General features: G+C 44.8%; 1 protein-coding gene across 3 annotated transcripts in view; it reads left to right on the top strand.

The window, feature by feature from the left end:
• The window catches only part of eea1 (early endosome antigen 1), a 174742-nt gene that overhangs the window by 103717 nt on the left and 50238 nt on the right, over positions 1–20787 (top strand). For all 3 annotated transcript variants that reach the window (XM_072471863.1, XM_072471862.1, XM_072471864.1), the window contains 3 exons: positions 8711–8866; positions 10695–10813; positions 12024–12342. In XM_072471863.1, the coding sequence (XP_072327964.1) occupies positions 8711–8866; positions 10695–10813; positions 12024–12342 (594 nt within the window). The remainder of the gene's footprint in view (positions 1–8710; positions 8867–10694; positions 10814–12023; positions 12343–20787) is intronic.

Here is a 20787-nt window from a genome sequence, read left to right as displayed (position 1 = left end):
AATTGCCTACGGGGACCCGGAGCAACGACATCCCAACCCAACAGAAGCACACTATCCTCGCAGCTCAGCCCATTTCTCCGGGTCAAATAAGGCTTCAATGCCTTTGAAGCAGGATCATAGAAACCCTCGCTCAACGCCATATTGTTGATCTTTGACAGGCCAGAATCCCTTTGCATCCAGGTCCTGAGTAGTTTCACTGATATCGGCAGTGTCTCTAAGAAGTTTAAAGTCATCTCTTCCTCAGGTACCAGTGGGGGTGTGGAGCTTACGAGTAATGGGAGACAGCTCAAAGCATTTGTGTGACATATCTGGGCCCAAGTCGATACTCAAAGGGGTATTCATATGCTGAGAGCAACAACGCCCGGCGTTGTATTCGGGCAGAGGCAATGGGGAGGTCACAAACTCTTGGGACGATTCACCTAATTTTAGTTGCAGGCAAGTGTGGCTCATATCTAGTTTGGTAAATGTCAAACCCCAGGGAGTATAGTGCTCAGGTCTTCAATCTTAGGTTTGGGGTATCGGTCTAATTTGGCCGCTTGATTGACTGTCAGTTTTTAAATCAGCAAATGTGGACCGTCTTGTCTGGCTTGATGACTGGAATGATGGGTGTGGCCCACTCTGCGAGCCATACCGGTATTATGATGCCATGGTCTTCAAGGTGCTTAAGCTCAACTTCCACCTTTTCCAACATGGAATAAGGGACTAGTCTTGCCCTGTAAAAGTTTGGTGTGGCCTCAGCATGTGTGTTTATTTTGGCCTGGTGATCCTTTATCTTTCCTAGTTCATCTCGGAAGACCTCAGAATACTTTCGGATGATATCTTAGAGGCCCCCCTTGCCCATTTTGAATATTTCTACCCAGATCATGTTGGAGCCAACCCCGCCCCATCAGACTTGGACCTTGTCCCAACATGACAAGCGAGAGCCAAGCCGACCACCGTCCATAAGCTACCAGGGCCATCGTGGTTCCCTTGATTTTATGTGGCTAGTCGGGCCACAGTGTTTTTCAACCTCAATGGTCAGACCCCATTTTGTAAATAATTTTGTTCCCCTATAACAGTCGCTGAAGCACTGGTGTCCACTTCCATATTCAAAGGGCATTCATTGACGAATAATACTACACTAATTAGGGCCACTTTGCCCATGTCATCGTGATTTAACACCTACATGTTTCGCTCAGGTGACTGGTACTCCCCCATATTGTGGACTGAAGCTGGCTTCTGTCTCCTTCCTGGGCTGGGCATGCTCTGTGTGTTCCTGCATTTATGCCTCAAATGACCTCTTTTACCACATCGGAAACATTCGGCATCCCAGAACCTGTACCTCCCTGGGGCGTGGTTTCCCCCGCACCTGAAACATGCATTGAAATTTGTTCTCTGATTAAAAGCCCCTGCTCCGTTTCCTCCGCTGGTCAGCCTTCCCCTATTTGCACTGTAAGCTTCACTCCTGGAGCTGTTATATGCAGCCTCTTGCTCCAACTTGTGGACCTCGCACCCATACATGCTTTGCAATTCCTGTGCATCTTTTTCGGCCCCTCCGTGGACACGGCTATTTCCATCGCCCTCTTTAAGTCCAGCTCTGATCCTGATAGCAACTTCTTTTATATAGCTGCATTATTTACTCCATACATGAGTCTGTACCGTAACATTCAGGACATCCCAAAATCACAATATTCTGCCACCTTCCTATGTCGGGCCATGAAAACAGATTCTGCTGGGGCCCTCCCCAACAAATTGAACTTATACCGCTGAAGGATGAATGATGATCTCTAACCAATTCCACAAGATCATTAAATGATTTTGAGCTGGGGCCTCTGGGTAGGGCAAGCTTCTTGCTATACTGTAAGTCTGTGTGTAAGTCTTCCCTTTCTATGCCATTCACTCTGAAAAAGTATCCCATATTCTCCACATATTGCACCCAATCTTCTTCATCTGCATTAAAAGGCTCAAGCTTACCAAAATGCGACATGATGGCATTCCTGCTGTGTGCTGGAAATAGCTTGGAATCAAACCGGAAAGGTACTTGTCCCTATAATCGGAGAGTCGATTCCTTTTCCCTCGTAGCCAATGTAACAACTGAACTCCAGGTGACCACCAGTTGATAAGAAGCAACAACAGTTTGTTTACAAGCGGAAACTATTTCTACACATTACCAGACAACGACTCCCAACTCCTCTCCCAAACCTAGTCTGTGGGATTTTAAGGCCCCTCTGCAGCTGAACTGTCACGTGCTTTGGTCTCATTGGCCGGAGAATTACATGGCCTCTGAGATTTGACGAGCCCTCAGTCGAGTGGTCCCCAATGAGCCCTGTAACAAACTGTAAAGCTATTTCTTTGTTGCTAATGTGGTTAAATTAAAGTTTGTTTTATCATAAAAGATACCTATTGGTAAGTGCTGTCACTCCAGTGGTGTAACATTTCCTCACTTTACAAATTGAAAATAGTTTGGTTCTCCTTCGGGATCCTAACAAAATTGGGCCCCTTTGCGGGATTTTAAAAGTGCAATTAATTCCTTGTTTGGCTTGGGATTATTGAGTTCAAAAACATTGAGTGTGAGGAGCTGCTGTTTTCAAGTGTTAATAGGGAGTGACTTGTAAAATGGTTCTTTCAAGATGTTTGTCAGTCTCCAGAAACAATCACAAATGAATTTGCTACATTTATTAATCAATATTTGTTCCCCTCTTCCTGAAGGATTCGGGAGTACGATTGGATTTGAGCAGGGATGCACAATTGGTAGCCACTTCTGCCAAATGTAATACACCCTGCCAAGTATTCAGTTTGATTGAAGTCACACTTGTGTCCAATCTCACCTCTGTTGATCCTCACTGAAGTATATTTCTGAGGAGCTGTCCTCCTCCCCAAGTAGCTCTTCCCCATATGTGAATCTGGACTGAGTGGAGAGGAGATGGAAGGTGGTACAGTCTATCTCATTGCTGCTCCTGCATGCATGAGTCACAGGAGTCACAAGGTCATAGCCAGCAGTGTTGTCCCTTTCTTTCCCATGGGGATGCTGAGGCCACTTCCACTTTTGCCACTATTGCCTCAACTGAGATGCAATAATTCAGCACAGATTGGGAATGGGCTGGGAAATTCCTTGTCTGTCTGTCCCATTCCCACACTGGCCAGCACATTGACCAACACCAGGATTGGAGGAGGGGTTCTTAATTCTAATTCACACCTCAAATCATCAATGTTCTCAAACATTGCAACAGTACTTAATCATACAATCTAAAGATTGCACTTCAAACACACCCATGTTTAGTTAGTTACGGACCAAAACATGTTACAGTTCTAACTCTGGGCCTTAGACTTTTACAAATCCAACCACTCATTGTAAACATCCAATTTTTATGCATCTCTTTTAACTCCCTCCATGTGACAATCCACACATGTTTCCATAACACCACTAAAGGAGAGTTTAATTGACTTATCCCTAATTAATCACTTATTTCCCAGCACTGCTGCCTCAGGGCGGCGAGGTCCAGGGTTCGATTCCGGCCACGGGTCACTGTCTGTGTGGAGTTTGCACATTCCCCCTTGTCTGAATGGGTCTCACCCCCACAACCCAAAGAGGTGCAGGGTAGGTGGATTGGCCATGTTAAATTGCTCCTTAATTGGGGGAGGAAAGAAATTACGGTGGCACAGTGATTAGCACTGCTGCCTCACAGCTCCAGGGTCCCGGGTTCAATTCTGGCCTCGGGTCACTGTCTGTGTGTAGTTTGCACTTCCTCCCCGTGTCTGCGTGGGTTTCCTCCGGGTGCTCAGGTTTCCTCCCACAGTCCAAAGATGTGCAGGTTAGGTGGATTGGCCATGCTAAATTGACCCTTAGTCTCCAAAAGGTTAGGTGGTTTTACTGGGTTACGGGGATAGGGTGGAGACGTGGACTTAAGTGGGATGCTCTTTCCAAGGGTCGGTGCAGACTTGATGGACCGAATGGCCTCCTTCTGCACTGTAAATTCTGTAAAGTGCCTTGGTGTTGGAAGAAATAACTCTGGGCGGTTTACAAAAGGTGCTTGAAGCAAAACTTTTGGAATTGGTGGACAAGTTGCAGTTGAATTCACCTGCAGGGGTGAGGAAGGTAGATGTGATTAAAGCAATAGCTCAGCATTTAAATTTGGAAGAGATGCCAGAGGCATAGCCTGAGTTGTAGTAAGAATCATTGGGGTTAGCTAAGATCCAGTTACAAATTAAACAATTACAACATACTAATGAAATGAGACAGCTGGACTTCGAAACAAAAGACAAAGAGCGAGAGAGTCAATGGCAGAAGCAAAGGAAAAAGAGGGCAAAGAGAGAAAGAAAGAGAGCGAGACAATGGCAAGTAAAGAGAGAATTTGAACTTCAGAAAATAGACCTGAAGGAGAGGGAGTTGGAAAGGTAGGTAGTGTGTCAGTTAAAAGTTTGGAGTAACCCTTCCTAGCCTGAATTCTAGTGGGGATATATTTAAATATGTTCAAACACTGCCAAGGCTGGAGGAGAAAGGTGTGGAGGCATTTTTAAAAATCTAATTGGAGAAAGTAGCTAATTGACAAAAACCATGTGGATATTATTGATTCAGTCAAAATTAGTTGGTAGAGCTAGTGAAGTATTTGCATCATTGTTAGAGGAGGTATCGCGGGATTATGAAGAGGTGAGAAAAGCCATTTTAACTGCATATGAACTAGTGCCAGAAGCCCAAAGACAGAAGTTTAGAAATATAAGGAAAGAACTAGGTCAAAAGTATATAGAATTTGAAAGAATCAGACAAAATAATTTTGATCGATGGATATACACATTAAAAATCGACCTAAATTATGAAGATCGTGGGGAAATTATTATTCTGGAGAAATTTAAAGATTCACTTCCTGCAGTAGTGAGAACTCATATGGAAGAGCAAAGAGTTAAAACTGCTAGACATGAAGCTGATATCTTTAATTCAGGAAAGTTGGTGGAATACAACAGAACGATTCCGAGATCAAGCCGTTGTGTCAGAAAACATACACCGAGATAGAATATGAGTGCATACTGGAGTGTCATTGCATTAGAAATAATATATTAATGAGAGAATTTACATATTCAGGCAGATGAGAAATGGGCAGAAGTTCATCAAGTTATATTACCAGTGGGTTATGGAATGGAGGTTTTGCGGATAGCGCCTAAGGTTCCTGTAGGGGCTGGTTTAGCTCACTGGGCTAAATCGCTGGCTTTTAAAGCAGACCAAGGCAGGCCAGCAGCACGGTTCAATTCCCGTACCAGCCTCCCCGAACAGGCGCCGGAATGTGGCGACTAGGGGCTTTTCACGGTAACTTCATTGAAGCCTACTCGTGACAATAAGCAACTTTCATTCATTCATTTCACTTTCATAGGGAATCATTTAGGAGTAAGGAAAACTCAAGTGATAATACTAAACATTTTTACTGGCTTGGACTGCTAAAGAATTTTGTGTTACATGTCACACATGTAAGACGATAGAAAAACCTCAAGCGGTAATCAAACCAACGCCCTTAATACCCATTCCAGCAATTGAGGACCCTTTTACTAGGGTCCTGATTGATTGTGTGGGACCCCTTCCCCGGACAAAAAGTGGGAATCAGTAGTTGTTGGCTACAATGGATATGTCTACTAGATTTCCGGAGGCCATTCCATTACAAAATATTACAGCTAAGAGGGTTGTTGAGGAGTTAACTAAATTTTTTACCATATACGGACTACCAAAAGAAATCCATTCAGATCCAGGATCAAATTTTATGTCGCAGTTATTCAGGGAAGTTATGGATAATTTATGGGGTAAAGCAATTTAATTCAAGGGCAGCACAGTAGCACAGTGGTTAGCACCGTGGCTTCACAGCTCCAGGGTCCCAGGTTCGATTCTGCACGTTTTCCTCGTGTCTGCGTGGGTTTCCTCCGGGTTCTCCGGTTTCCTCCACAGTCCAAAAATGTGCACATTAGGTGGATTGGCCATGCTAAATTGCCCTTAGTGTCCAAAAAGGCGTAGATGGGGTTACTGGGTTATGGGGATGGGGTGGGGCTGTAGACTTGGATGGGTTGCTCTTTCCAAGGGCCGGTGCATACTTGATGGGCTGAATGGCCTCCTTCTGCACTGTAAATTCTAGGATTCTATGAACTGCGTATCATCCAGAATCACAGGAGGGTTAGAAAGGTAGCTGAGGGCCTATAGTCAGGATTATCCAGAGGATCAGGATAAAGGAATTCCTTTTGTACTATTTGCAATTAGGGATACTCCTAATGAATAAACTAAACCTTAGTCCGTTTGAATTGATTTTTGTTCATGAGGTAAGAGGACCATTTAAATTAATTAAGGAGGAGTTAGTGAGTTGGGCTATATGTATCAAACTTTAGGGAGAGATTAAATTGGGCTGATGAGTTGACTAGAAAGCATTTAAAATTGTCACAGCATTTGATGAAAAAAGGCAGACAAGAAATCAAAAACTTGTAGCTTTGTGAGTGAGGAGAAAGTTAGTGTTATTACCAGTGGTAGGTGAACCATTAAAAGGAAGATGTAATGGGACTTATAAAATTGAAAGTAAATTGAGTGATGTGAATTATTTGATAACAATGCCAGGTAGAAGGAAAACTCACTGTGTTAATATTCTCAAAAGGTATTTTGAAGGGGAAGGAAATATTAATATCCCTAATATTAGTAGTTACAACTCGGGGAGAAGATATAAATCCAGATGATTCAGAATTCAACATTCCTCAAATAAGATTGGACAATGAATAAGTAATGAGAAATTTGGATAAATTACTGAGTTACCTTCCGGAACAAAATCAGAGTGACCTGAAAGAGTTATTACAGTCACATAGAGCTATATGTGCGAATAAACTAGGAAGTACAAAGGTGATTTCCCATGATTTAGATGTAGGAAGTTATGTATCTTTATCGGAAAGGGCTAAGGAAGTTTTGACTTTTGTAACGTCAAATGATCTGTAGCAGTTTACAGTTATGTTGTTTGGAATGAAGAATGCACCAGCAACATTGCCTTGGGTACATATGGTTTAGCTAATGGGAGGAGCCAGGTCTGTCTGAAGAGTCAGTAGGTCCTAGAACTCTAATCTGAACAGAGGTGTTTCAGTTTGGTTCTGAAAGTTTATTTCCAAAGGTTCTGCACCGAGTAAAACATGTAAAACTCTGGCTGTTAACTTTATTCATTAGTGGTACTTGACATATATTGGTTTACTTAATTGGAATATAGTGGCAGATTTAGGAAGTAAGTTAAGGTTTCTTCTTTTACTTAAGAACTGTTGTAACTGTTATCTAAAAAGCTATTTCTTTGTTGCTAATGTGGTTAATTCTGTGTTTAATTTAAAGTTTGTTTTAACATAAAAGTTACCAATTGGTCAGAGTCATCTCCTGTGGTGCAATAACATTTCCTCACAGTTTCACAAAGTGAAAATAGTTGGGTTCTCATTTGGGATCCTAACGCCAGCCCTGCTGACCCTTGTATAAGCTGAGTGGCTTTTTAAGCAGCTTAGAGTCTATCATGTTAGTGTGTGACTGACATTGCGTATAATCCAGACCAGGTAAAGATAATGGACTTCCTTCCCCTAAGGATATGAGTGAGCCAGTTGGGATTTTACGACAATCTAACAACTTTGTAGTCACTTTTACTGACACCAGCTTTTTATGTGAGCACACATTCTCAAACTGCACCAGTGGGATTTAAACTCTCATTCTCTCCTCGGTGTCCTCTCCATCATCAGCACCGCCTTCTTCCACCTCCATCATTGTCTGAGTTTACCTTTGCCTAAACCTATTTGTTGATGAAACCCTCATCCTTACTGATACCTTTGGACTCTTCTATTACAAGGATGCACTGCCAGTCTCCCACCTCGCATTCCATGGTAAACTCCCTCTGCCGCCTGTATCCTAACTTTCACCAAATGCCATTCACCATCATCCCTGTACCCACTAACCTATATTGGTTGAAGGGTCTGACAACAGCTTGATTTTAAAATTCCCATCTTTGTTTTCAAATTCCTCTCCCTTTCTCTGTAATCTTCTCCAGCCCACAAACCCACCAAGATATCTGAGCTCCTCCAATTCTAGCCTCTTGCGCATCTGTCATTTTAGTCACTCCACCAGAAGTGGTTGCGCTTTCAGCTGTCAGGCCAGGCCCTAAAATGTGGGATTCCAGTCTAAAGTGCTACCGTCCCCTCTTTTTTTCCCTCACTTCTTCAATTTACCTCTTTGATCATGGTTTTCATCACCCATTCTATCTCCATATGTGTCCTGATGTCAGATTTTGCTTTAGAATACTCCTTGTGAAACCACCTGGGACATTTTATCATGTTAAGGACACTTTATAAATAGTTATTGCCTATTAACGTTCTTGCCTCTTGACTTACAAGATTCCGGGTTCATGTCCCACTTCAGGGTTTCAGCACTAACATCAAAACTGAATCTCCCAGTGCCGCACCCAGTGAGTGCTGCACTGTCGAAGGTGCTGTCCTTCAGGTGAGACCTTAAACCACGGCTTAATTTGCCTGCTTGGTTGGGGGGTTCTCCCTGGTGGCCTGTCCAATATTTATTCCTCAATCAACAACAGGAAAACAGACGATCTGGTCATTGTCACATTGCTGTTTATGGAAGCTTGCGGTGTAACAAATTAGCTGCTGCGTTTCCTACATTACAGCAGTGATTACACTTCAAAACAACTTCATTGGCAGTAAAGTGTTTGTTTTTATATTACTTTGGCATGTTGTATTCCCGCAGGAGCTGACCAAAGCCCAGGGTCTGCTGGATCAGACTGCAGCAAAACTCAGTGAGAAGACCGAGTATTGCACTCAACTGGACAATAGTCTTAAGGAATACAAGGGGAAGCAACTGATCTCTGAGCAGAAAGTAGAACAACTGGAAACACAGATTAAGGTCAAAATTAAAACAAGTTTAAAGTTTATCGATTAAAATTGATCCTGAAAAGCAGGAATAGTAGTGTATAATGTGTATAATAGTGTGCTCTATATGGTATGAGCTCGAGGGCTGAGAAAGGGACAGTATTTTTACTTTCATTTTATATTGCTATGTGCAATTTATATCACTAATTAATGGTATAAAGTCATTTTCTGAGCTGAATAATAATTCCGGCTTTTCCAACAATACCCAAACCACACAAATGAATAAAAAGAAGGCAATGTCAAAGGCAATCTGAGATACACAATTGGTACGTATAGATCTTTTCTGTGATGTGTGAGAGGTCACCAGAAGTTAACTGGGGATGTAAATATGTACTCCTGATAATAATTGGATCGGTCCTTTTTCTTATCACTGTTGGGATGACTGAAACCAGACTCTTGCGGGTTTTTTTTCTAGGCTGCGTTTGCTCCCAGTGCTGTGCATGCGCAATTGTACGCTGATAACAAGCCCAGATTAATGTCTGCCATCTTTATAGGGGCAACTATATTGCCTCATGAAACACAGAAACACAACCTAGAATCTGCTTGCATTGCTGGGATAGTGAGACCGAATTTAAAAATAGTGAAGTTATTGGATTTCTACACGTGCATAGATGGGTAATCAGCGGCCATCTTGCTTGGCCAGATTCTTGGCAGGAAACAGTGTTTTTTCTATCCCTCCCATTCTGTATTCCAATAAAATAGCCAGGTTTCTCAAGAGCGTGCTAATTACTTTATATGCGAAAGACAGACCCAATGCTCCCCGTATCACAGTAAACGATCATTGTGATCTTTTCCAACTGTCAGTGGTGATGTGAATGTTTTTCTTTTAAACAAACTGAGACAGTATTGCTGCAATACAGATAAATATTATTTTCCCAAATCATCTTTATTGGAATTGATCAGAAAGTGGGCCAGCTTTATAAATACTGTGGCTGCAAGAACAGCATTTGCTGAATGCTGCAGCAAATACCTCAACTCCTGACTCCCCAAAGCCTGTCCAGCATCTACAAGGCATAAGTCTTGCGTGTGAATAAATACTCTCCACTTACCTGGATGAGTGCTGCTCCAACATTACTTGAAGCCTGACACCATCCAGGCCAAAGCAGGCTGCTTGACTGGTCACCTACTATTTTAAGTATTCACTCCCTCTTCTACCATCAACGCTCAGTGGCAGCAGTGTGTACAATATGCTAAATGCACTATTGCAACACACCAAGGTTCTTTTGACCGCACCTTTTAAATCCATAACCCTCAACCACCTCGAAAAACCTGGGTAGCAGATGCTTGGGTACACCACCATCCGCAAGTTCTCCCTCAAGCCACTCACCATCCTGACTTGGAAATTTATTGCTGTTCCTTCACTGTTACTGAGTCAAAATCTTGCAACTCCTTCCTAATTTGCATCACATGCAGCGTGGTTCAAGAAAGCAGTTCACCATCACTTTTTCAAGGGCAACATGAAATGGGCAACTAATGCTGTGCTGTCCACTTCCTGAGAATGAATTAATGAAAAGTTAAACTGTTTGGAGCCAGAAACTGATGGCCACCACCTCCATTAACCATTAGAGAGTAGATACCTGCATTAAAACACCCAAGGCAACAAAAAGTCAAAATGAAGTTTACAATGTATTGGGTATAACTTGATAGTTTTTGTAAGTTTAAACCAAAATAAAGTTAGAACCCAGTTCACTAGTACTCTGAATAAAACCAGTTAATAATCTTTAATTATAAAATGAGAGTTTTTACACCAAGACTGCTGAAATAGTCATTGCTGTGCAATAATAAGGCTGCTTCCTTTTTAGAAACTGGAATCTGACATTAAACAGGCCCGAGATGACCAAATTCAGCTCCAAAAACAGCACTCCGCCCAGGAAAGCCAAATCAAAGAACTGAACCAACAGCTCAAAGCCGAGAAGGAAAAGTAAGGAGTGAGATTATTACTGTCTGTGTTGTTGGCTTGGAATCATTGTGCGCCATTCGGCCCCTTGTGTCTGTTCCGATTATTTTTGAAAGGTCTATTAGCCTCGTTTCCCTGTTCTTTCCCCATGGCTCTGCAAAGTTCTCCTTTTCAAGTACATATTTGATTCCATTTTGAAGCCGTTTCTATTGCCCTTCCCGACTGCAATCCAGATCACAATAACTCGCTGTGCAGAAAAACAAGATCTCCCTTAATGTTAATGCTAATTATGCTAAATCTGTGTCCTCTACTAACGTTTCTGTCATTGTAAATACTTTCTCCCTCCCTATCTATTTAACCAGAAGGTCCCATGATTTTGAATAACTCCATTAAATTGTCCTTAACCTTCTAGCTTTAAGACAAACAATCTAATTGGGCACAGTACTCTAAGTTGGGGTACAACCAGTATTTTATAAAGATTTACTCTAACTATGGTGCATTTATTCTCTATCTCTCTATTAATAAAGCACAAAGAACAAAAAAAATGCCGCCGCCGCCCCCCCCCCCCCCCCCTCCCCCCCCCCCCCCCCCCCCGGGCAAAAGCTTCTGACTATCCACCCTGTCCAAGTCCCTCATAATTTTGTAGACTTCTACCAGGTCACCCCTCCATTTTAAATTATGCTCTGCTACCCAGGTCCAGGCCATTAATATATATCATAAACATAAGAGCAGTGTTTCTAATACTAAAAACCACAATACTGCGCATACTGGAAATCTGAAATAATCTGTAGTTCTGAAGAGCAGTCGTATTCGACATGAGACATTATCTCTGCTTCTCTCTCCACAGATTCAGCCAGTATTTCCAGCACTTTGTGTTTTTATTTTCCATCCTAATACTGAACCCAGGGGAGCACCAGTCCATATTACCCTCCTGTGCAGAAACAACCATTCAGCACTACTCTGTGTTCCTCAGCCAATCCCGTATCCATATTGTGACTGCCCTTTTCATCCTTAACCTCAGTTGCACCTGTGGGTTGTATGTAATTTGTGTTCAAAGTGCTGACCTTTCCAAGGCCGTGGAGGGAATGGAGTACAGTTTGAACCTATGTGCAAAGGGTTAATATTTTCAGTTTATTGGCGACAGTGATGTACGGAATTCGAATTGCAAATGTTTTCAAAGGACATATTCACAAATTATTACGCTGTTTTTGTAACTAACTTTTTTTATTTTCAGTTTTTGTGGTATAAAGCAGGAACTGCAGGAGAGATCAGAGGCCCTGGACAAGACAAGGAAACAGGCACTGGGGCACGAGAAAGAGCGAGCCCAGCTGGGCCAGGGGCTCGAGCGGCTGAAGGAGGATGCGAAGAAGAAGGGAGAGAGCGAGAGCCGACTGAAAGGGGAGCTCACGGCACTCAGACAAGAGAAAGAGACTTCATCCAAGGAGCTGACGGAAACCAAGCACAGCCTCACTAAGTTTTCAAAGGCCCTTGCGGAAAAACAAGCAGAATTGGAGAAAGAGCGTCATTTGATGAAAGCTGCCAATGATGAGAAGGTCAGTGTGTACTAGCTGCTTAGCAAATGTACATAACTTGGATTTTTTAAAAAAATCATTCTTGTGGACTGAACATTTATGACAAGGCTGGCATTTATTACCTTTCCCGAATTACTCTCAATAAGGTCGTGGTGAGCCACGTTTAACCTGACAGGCCAGGTTGAGAGGATAGTTAGAGGTCTAGAACTTCCATGTTGTGCAACTGCAACTACAAACGAGAAAAGGTAATGCCGATGGGTTTACTTGCCTGAAGACAGTGAGGTTTTTAATGACATGCTAACACATTTACTGATGGCAGTCTTTTAGTTCTCAGATTCTTTTGAAAGAAAATTAAACTTCTCCAAATTCCTGTGATATGACCCTGCATTATCAGTCTAGGCCTCCAATAAACTACCAAACTCAAAAGATTTGAACATGAATGACTTATCTCTCCTATAAAGTTGCTGAGTTTGACTTTTCTATTTTATTAGGAACATAGGAATTAGGAGCAGAAGTAGGCAATTCAACCTTTCGAGCCTGCTCCGCCATTCAATCAGATCATGCCTGTTCCCCATATCCCTTTAACCTGTTTTTTTATCAGAAATACTTCCACCTCCTTCTTGAAACCATTTAATGACTCAGATTCCACCGCATTATGGGACAGCGAGTTCCACAAATTCACCACCCTCTGCGAGAAGTAGATCCTCCTTATCTCAGTTCTATTACATCTGTCTTGCGCCCCCAAGGCAGGTCCCAACAAAAGATTCTTTTTTTTTTAATAAATATTTTATTGAAAATTTTTGGTCAACCAACACAGTACATTGTGCATCCTTTACACAACATTATAACAATACAGATAATAATGACCTTTTTTATTTAAACAAGAAAAAAACCAACAACAAATAAATAAATATTAAATAACAAAAATAAAAACTAGCCCTAATTGGCAACTGCCTTGTCTCAGGCCACCCCCCCCCCCCCCCCCCCCCCCCCCTGGGCTGGGCTGCTACTGCTGCCTTCTTTTTTCCCCCATCTATCTTTCCGCAAGATATTCGACGAACGGTTGCCACCGCCTGGTGAACCCTTGAGCCGACCCCCTTAGGACGAACTTAATCCGCTCTAACTTTATGAACCCCGCCATGTCATTTATCCAGGTCTCCACCCCCGGGGGCTTGGCTTCTTTCCACATTAGCAATATCCTGCGCCGGGCTACTAGGGGACGCAAAGGCCAAAACATCGGCCTCTCTCGCCTCCTGCACTCCCGGCTCTTGTGCAACCCCAAATATAGCCAACCCCCAGCTTGGTTCGACCCGGACTCCTACTACTTTCGAAAGCACCTTTGTCACCCCCATCCAAAACCCCTGTAGTGCCGGGCATGACCAAAACATATGGGTATGATTCGCTGGGCTTCTCGAGCACCTCGCACACCTATCCTCCACCCCAAAAAATTTACTGAGCCGTGTTCCAGTCATATGTGCCCTGTGTAATACCTTAAACTGAATCAGGCTTAGCCTGGCGCACGAGGACGACGAGTTTACCCTGTTTAGGGCATCTGCCCACAGCCCCTCCTCCCCTAGCTCTTCTTCCCATTTCCCTTTTAGTTCGTCCACCATAGTCTCCCCTTCGTCCCTCATTTCCCTATATATATCCGACACCTTACCATCCCCCACCCATTTCTTTGAGATGACTCTGTCCTGCACCTCTTGTGTCGGGAGCTGCGGGAATTCCCTCACCTGTTGCCTCGCAAAAGCCCTCAATTGCATGTACCTGAATGCATTCCCTTGGGGCAACCCATATTTCTCGGTCAGCGCTCCCAGACTCGCGAACTTCCCGTCCACAAATAGATCTTTCAGTTGCGTTATTCCTGCTCTTTGCCACATTCCATATCCCCCATCCATTCCCCCCGGGGCAAACCTATGGTTGTTTCTTATCGGGGACCCCCCCAATGCTCCGGTCTTTCCCCTATGTCGTCTCCACTGTCCCCAAATCTTCAGTGTAGCTACCACCACCGGACTCGTGGTATAGTTCCTCGGTGAGAACGGCAATGGGGCTGTCACCATAGCCTGCAGGCTGGTCCCCCTACAGGACGCCCTCTCTAATCTCTTCCACGCCGCTCCTTCCTCCTCTCCCATCCACTTACTCACCATTGAAATATTAGCGGCCCAATAATACTCACTTAGGCTCGGTAGTGCCAGCCCCCCCCTATCCCTACTACGCTGTAAGAATCCCTTCCTCACTCTCGAAGTCTTCCCGGCCCAAACAAAACCCATGATGCTCTTTTCTATCCTTTTAAAAAAAGCCTTCGTGATCACCACCGGGAGGCACTGAAACACAAAGAGGAATCTCGGGAGGACCACCATCTTAACCGCCTGCACCCTCCCTGCCATTGACAGTGCTACCATATCCCATCTCTTGAAATCTTCCTCCATCTGTTCCACCAACCGCGTTAAATTTAGCCTGTGCAATGTGCCCCAATTCTTAGCTATCTGGATCCCCAGGTAACGAAAGTCTCTTGTTACCTTCCTCAACGGTAGGTCTTCTATTTCTCTACTCTGCTCCCCTGGATGTACCACAAACAGCTCACTCTTCCCCATGTTCAATTTATACCCTGAAAAATCCCCAAACTCCCCAAGTATCCGCATTATTTCTGGCATCCCCTCCGCCGGATCCGCCACATATAGTAGCAGATCATCCGCATATAAAGATACCCGGTGTTCTTCTCCTCCCCTAAGTATTCCCCTCCATCTCTTGGAACCTCTCAGCGCTATCGCCAGGGGCTCAATCGCCAGTGCAAACAGTAATGGGGACAGAGGACATCCCTGCCTTGTCCCTCTATGGAGCCGAAAATATGCCGATCCCCGTCCATTCGTGACCACACTCGCCACTGGGGCCCTATACAACAGCTGCACCCATCTAACATACCCCTCTCCAAAACCAAATCTCCTCAACACCTCCCACAGATAATCCCATTCCACTCTATCAAATGCTTTCTCGGCATCCATCGCCACTACTATCTCCGTTTCACCCTCTGGTGGGGCCATCATCATTACCCCTAACAGCCTCCGTATATTCGTGTTCAGCTGTCTCCCCTTCACAAACCCAGTTTGGTCCTCATGGACCACCCCCGGGACACATTCCTCTATTCTCATTGCCATTACCTTGGCCAGGACCTTGGCATCCACATTTAGGAGGGAAATTGGTCTGTAGGACCCGCATTGTAGCGGATCCTTTTCCTTCTTTAAGAGAAGCGATATCGTTGCTTCAGACATAGTCGGGGGGCAGTTGTCCCCTTTCCTTTGCCTCGTTAAAGGTCCTCGTCAGTAGCGGGGCGAGCAAGTCCAAATATTTTCTGTAAAATTCAACTGGGAATCCGTCCGGTCCCGGGGCCTTTCCCGTCTGCATGTTCCTAATTCCTTTCACCACTTCTTCTACCGTGATCTGTGCTCCCAGTCCCACCCTTTCCTGCTCTTCCACCTTGGGAATTTCCAGCCGATCCAAAAAATCCATCATTCTCTCCCTCCCATCCGGGGGTTGAGCTTCATACAATTTTTTATAAAATGTCTTGAACACTTCATTCACTCTCTCTGCTCCCCGCTCCGTCTCTCCTTCCTCGTCCCTCACTCCCCCTATTTCCCTCGCTGCTCCCCTTTTCCTCAATTGGTGTGCCAGCAATCTACTCGCCTTCTCTCCATATTCATACTGTACACCCTGCGCCTTCCTCCATTGTGCCTCTGCAGTGCCTGTAGTCAGCAAGTCAAATTCCACATGCAGCCTTTGCCTTTCCCTGTACAGTCCCTCCTCCGGTGCTTCCGCATATTGTCTGTCCACCCTCAAAAGTTCTTGCAGCAACCGCTCCCGTTCCTTACTCTCCTGCTTTCCTTTATGTGTCCTTATTGATATCAGCTCCCCCCGAACCACCGCCTTCAACGCCTCCCAGACCACTCCCACCTGAACCTCCCCATTGTCATTGAGTTCCAAGTACTTTTCAATACATCCCCTCACCCTTAGGCACACCCCCTCATTCGCCATTAGTCCCATGTCCATTCTCCAGGGTGGGCGCCCTCCTGTTTCCTCCCCTATCCCCAAGTCTACTCAGTGTGGGGCATGATCCGAAATGGCTATAGCCGTATATTCCGTTCCCCTCACCCTCGGGATCAATGCCCTACCCAACACAAAAAAGTCTATGCGCGAATAGACTTTATGGACATAGGAGAAAAACGAGAACTCCTTACTCCTAGGTCTACTGAATCTCCACGGGTCCACCCCTCCCACCTGCTCCATAAAATCCTTAAGCACCTTGGCTGCTGCCGGCCTCCTACCAGTCCTAGACTTCGACCTATCCAGCCTTGGTTCCAACACCGTGTTAAAGTCTCCCCCCATTATCAGCTTTCCCGTCTCTAGGTCCGGGATGCGTCCTAGCATTCGCCTCATAAAGTTGGCATCGTCCCAGTTCGGGGCATACACGTTTACCAAAACCACCATCTCTCCCTGTAATTTGCCACTCACCATCACGTATCTGCCCCCGTTATCCGCCACTATAGTCTTTGCCTCGAACATTACCCGCTTCCCCACTAATATAGCCACCCCCGTTTTTCGCATCCAGCCCCGAATGGAACACCTGCCCCACCCATCCTTTGCGCAGCCTAATCTGGTCAATCAGTTTCAGGTGCGTTTCCTGTAACATAACCACATCTGCTTTAAGTTTCTTAAGGTGTGCGAGTACTCGTGCCCTCTTTATCGGCCCGTTAAGCCCTCTCACGTTCCACGTGATCAGCCGAGTTGGGGGGCTTCCCACCCCCCCCCCCCCCCTTGCCGGTTAGCCATCATCTTTTTCCAGCTTCTCACCCAGTTCCCACGCAGCTGTATCTCCCCCAGGCGGTGCCCCCCCGCCCATCCTCTCCCGTACCCACTCCCCCCTTTCCCCAGCAGCAGCAACCCAGTAATTCCCCCCTCCCACCCCCCCCCGCTAGACCCCCCGCTAGCGTAATTACTCCCCCCATGTTGCTCCCAGAAGTCAGCAAACTCTGGCTGACCTCGGCTTCCCCCCGTGACCACGGCTCGCATCGTGCGACGCCCCCTCCTTCCTGCTTCTCTATTCCCGCCATAATTATCATAGCGCGGGAACCAAGCCCGCGCCTCTCCCTCGGCCCCGCCTCCCATGGCCAACGCCCCATCTCCTCTCCCTCCCCACCTCCCCCCATCACCACCTGTGGGAGAAAGAAAAGTTACCATACCACAGGATTAGAACATAAAACCCCTCTTCGCCCCCCCCCCCATTCGCCCCACCACTTTGTCCAAACGTTCTTTTTCATAATCCACTCATTCCAATTTTTCTTCTACAATAAAAGTCCACGCTTCATCCGCCGTCTCAAAGTAGTGGTGCCTCCCTTGATATGTGACCCACAGTCTTGCCGGTTGCAGCATTCCAAATTTTATCTTCCTTTTGTGAAGTACCGCCTTGGCCCGATTAAAGCTCGCCCTCCTTCTCGCCACCTCCGCACTCCAATCTTGATAAACGCGGATCACCGCGTTCTCCCATTTACTGCACCGAGTTTTCTTCGCCCATCTAAGGACCATTTCTCTATCCTTAAAACGGAGGAATCTCACCACTATGGCTCTGGGAGTTTCTCCTGCTCTCGATCCTCGCACCATAACTCGGTATGCTCCCTCCACCTCCAACGGACCCGTCGGGGCCTCCGCTCCCATTAACGAGTGCAGCATCGTGCTCACATATGCCCCGACGTCCGCCCCCTCCACACCTTCAGGAAGGCCAAGAATCCTCAAGTTGTTCCTCCTTGCGTTGTTTTCCAGTGCCTCCAACCTCTCCACACATCGTTTCTGGTGTGCCTCCTGTATCTCCGACTTCACCACCAGGCCCTGTATATCGTTCTCATTCTCAGCTGCTTTCGCCTTCACGACCCGAAGCTCCTGCTCCTGGGTCTTTTGTTCCTCTTTCAGCCCTTCGATCGCCTGTAATATCGGGGCCAACAACTCTTTCTTCATTTCCTTTTTGATCTCCCCCACGCAGCATTTCAAGAACTCTTGTTGTTCAGGGCCCCATATGAAACTGCCACCTTCCGACGCCATCATGGTTTCTGCTTGCCTTCCTTGCCGTTGTTCCAAAGGATCCGCTGCAATCCGGCCACTCTCCTCTCCTTTTTCCATCCGTGTCCAGGGGGAACACCCTTCTGGTTTACCGCACGGTGTTTTTAGCCGTTAAAATTGCCGTTGGGGCTCCTATCAAGAGCCCAAAAGTCCGTTCCACCGGGAGCTGCCGAAACGTGCGACTCAGCTGGTCATCGCCGCACCCGGAAGTCCCCAACAAAAGATTCTTGAGTCTGTTATTGATCAGGAATACAGTAAGAAGTCTTACAACACCAGGTTAAAGTCCAACAGGTTTGTTTCGAATCACCAGCTTTCGGAGCACAGCTCCTTCCTCGAGTAAATGAAGAGGTGGGTTCCAGAAACATATTTATAGACAAAGTCAATGATGCAAGACGATACTTTGAATGCAAGTCTCTGCAGGTAATCAAGTCTTTACAGGTCCAGACGGAGCAACTGGAGAGAGGGTTAAAGAGACAACACAGAATCGTCGAGCAGAAACTTATAGCCAAGTACCGCACACATGAGTACGGCCTCAACCGGGTCCTTGGATTCATATCACATTATATTCACCCCCCACCATCTGGCCTGGGCTTTCAAAATCCTACCGATTGTCCTGGCTTTAGACAATTCACACCTCTTTAACCTGCGATTATCCCTCTCTCCAGTTGCTCCGTCTGATTTAATTACATGCAAAGACTCGTATTCAAAGTATTGTCTTACATCATTGACTTTGTCTATATTTATGTTACTGGAACCACCTCTTCATTTACCTGAGGAAGGAGCTGTGCTCCGAAAGCTAGTGATTCAAAACAAACCTGTTGGATTTAACCTGATGTTGTAAGACTTCTTACTGTGCCCACCCCGGTCCAACGCCAGCATCTCCACATCTTGATCAGGGGTGACACAGGTGGTTTCTTGTCATCCTCCTCATGCATATCTCATGCTCATCTTAGGATGGTCTTCTCTGAGGCTAGGCAAAAGATCCCAACTTGTCTTTTAAATGCAAAAACTGGAAATGATCATTGTATGTGCTTCAGGAATGGAGAGGTAAAACATGGAGGAGACCAGACTACAGAAAGCTATTTTCACTTGGTGGTAAAATTGATTAAAATCAAAAGTGTGAAAACTGTTCACGATGATTTAAACTTGCTTAGTAAATACATTTAAACAAAACACCTGCATTTATATAGTGCCTCTCATGACCACAGAATGTCCAAAAGTCCTTCAAGCCAATAAGGTTCTGTTGATGTGTTGGAATGTAGAAAACAGAATAGCTAATTTGTGCACAGCAATCTTCCACAACTAGTAATGTGTTACGATCCTATTAGGGACTGTTAATGTTTAGAGAGAAATCCGAACACCTTGTGATTAATGGAGCCACAAGACTTCACGTTTTTAATCAAAAACAACTTTTATTGTATATAATAATTAAATGAAGCAAGACTTGTGAATGCCTCAGCTCCTTGTCCTGGTTGCTGGTTGATACCCAACCGCCTTCTCACAGCATCCAAGCTAATTCTGCTGACTGCTTTCTGTCACAAGCTCAGTGAGGATCACTGTAGATTTCTTCCTCCCACGGCAAACTAGGCAAGTCTTCCACCTGCTGTTCCCTTACGAAATCCAAACAAGATTGAGTCCTACCTGTGTTGCTGCAGTGAGCAGTAAAGTTAACGTTTGTTCTGCTTAAAGCGCAGGTCTGACAAACAATTACCTCCTGGCGTCTCTCTCAATCCAGTGAGATGCAGTGTGCACCAAAGCAAAACTGCAGCTGCCTGCTTTCTGATCAAATGTCTAGATAACTTAAACAAATGAACCTTCTAGCCACTACAGCCCATCTCTATGACAATGATTTTGGATGTCCTCGAACAGAAATGAAAACAAATGATTTTACCTTCAACACAATCACGCAATCTTTTGATTCTCCAACCCTTATGAATAATTCCAATCTCTAATGGGGTATTACAACTCTCTTCTAAGTATTGCTAGCTTTTAGCTTCTTCAATTCAGGTAATGGGCATATGTTGTTCAGTATTTACATTTCTAACACTCATCATGAATATAAACATGTTAGCTTTTAACTGTGAATAATCTCAGACTTGTTTGAGTTGTAGTTAACAATTTCTGAATGTGATAACCCCCTATACATACAACTAAAACTTTAATTCCTGAAACTAAAAGTTGTATGCCAAAACATGAATTATGAACTAGATTTTTTGGGACAAATCTAAAAATGACCAGATCATCTGTTTATGATAATTGGGATGTAAATTTTGGACAGGACACCAGGAAGAGTTATCAAACAATCATTATATTTTTCTAAAAATCTTTTTTCTAAAAGAAGGACTAGCTGACTAGATGATT

Source organism: Scyliorhinus torazame, chromosome 13 (genome assembly GCF_047496885.1).
Source record: "Scyliorhinus torazame isolate Kashiwa2021f chromosome 13, sScyTor2.1, whole genome shotgun sequence".
Lineage (NCBI taxonomy): Eukaryota > Metazoa > Chordata > Chondrichthyes > Carcharhiniformes > Scyliorhinidae > Scyliorhinus > Scyliorhinus torazame.
Note: the sequence above shows the minus strand (reverse complement) of the source record. Positions and strands in the feature narration are given on the sequence as shown.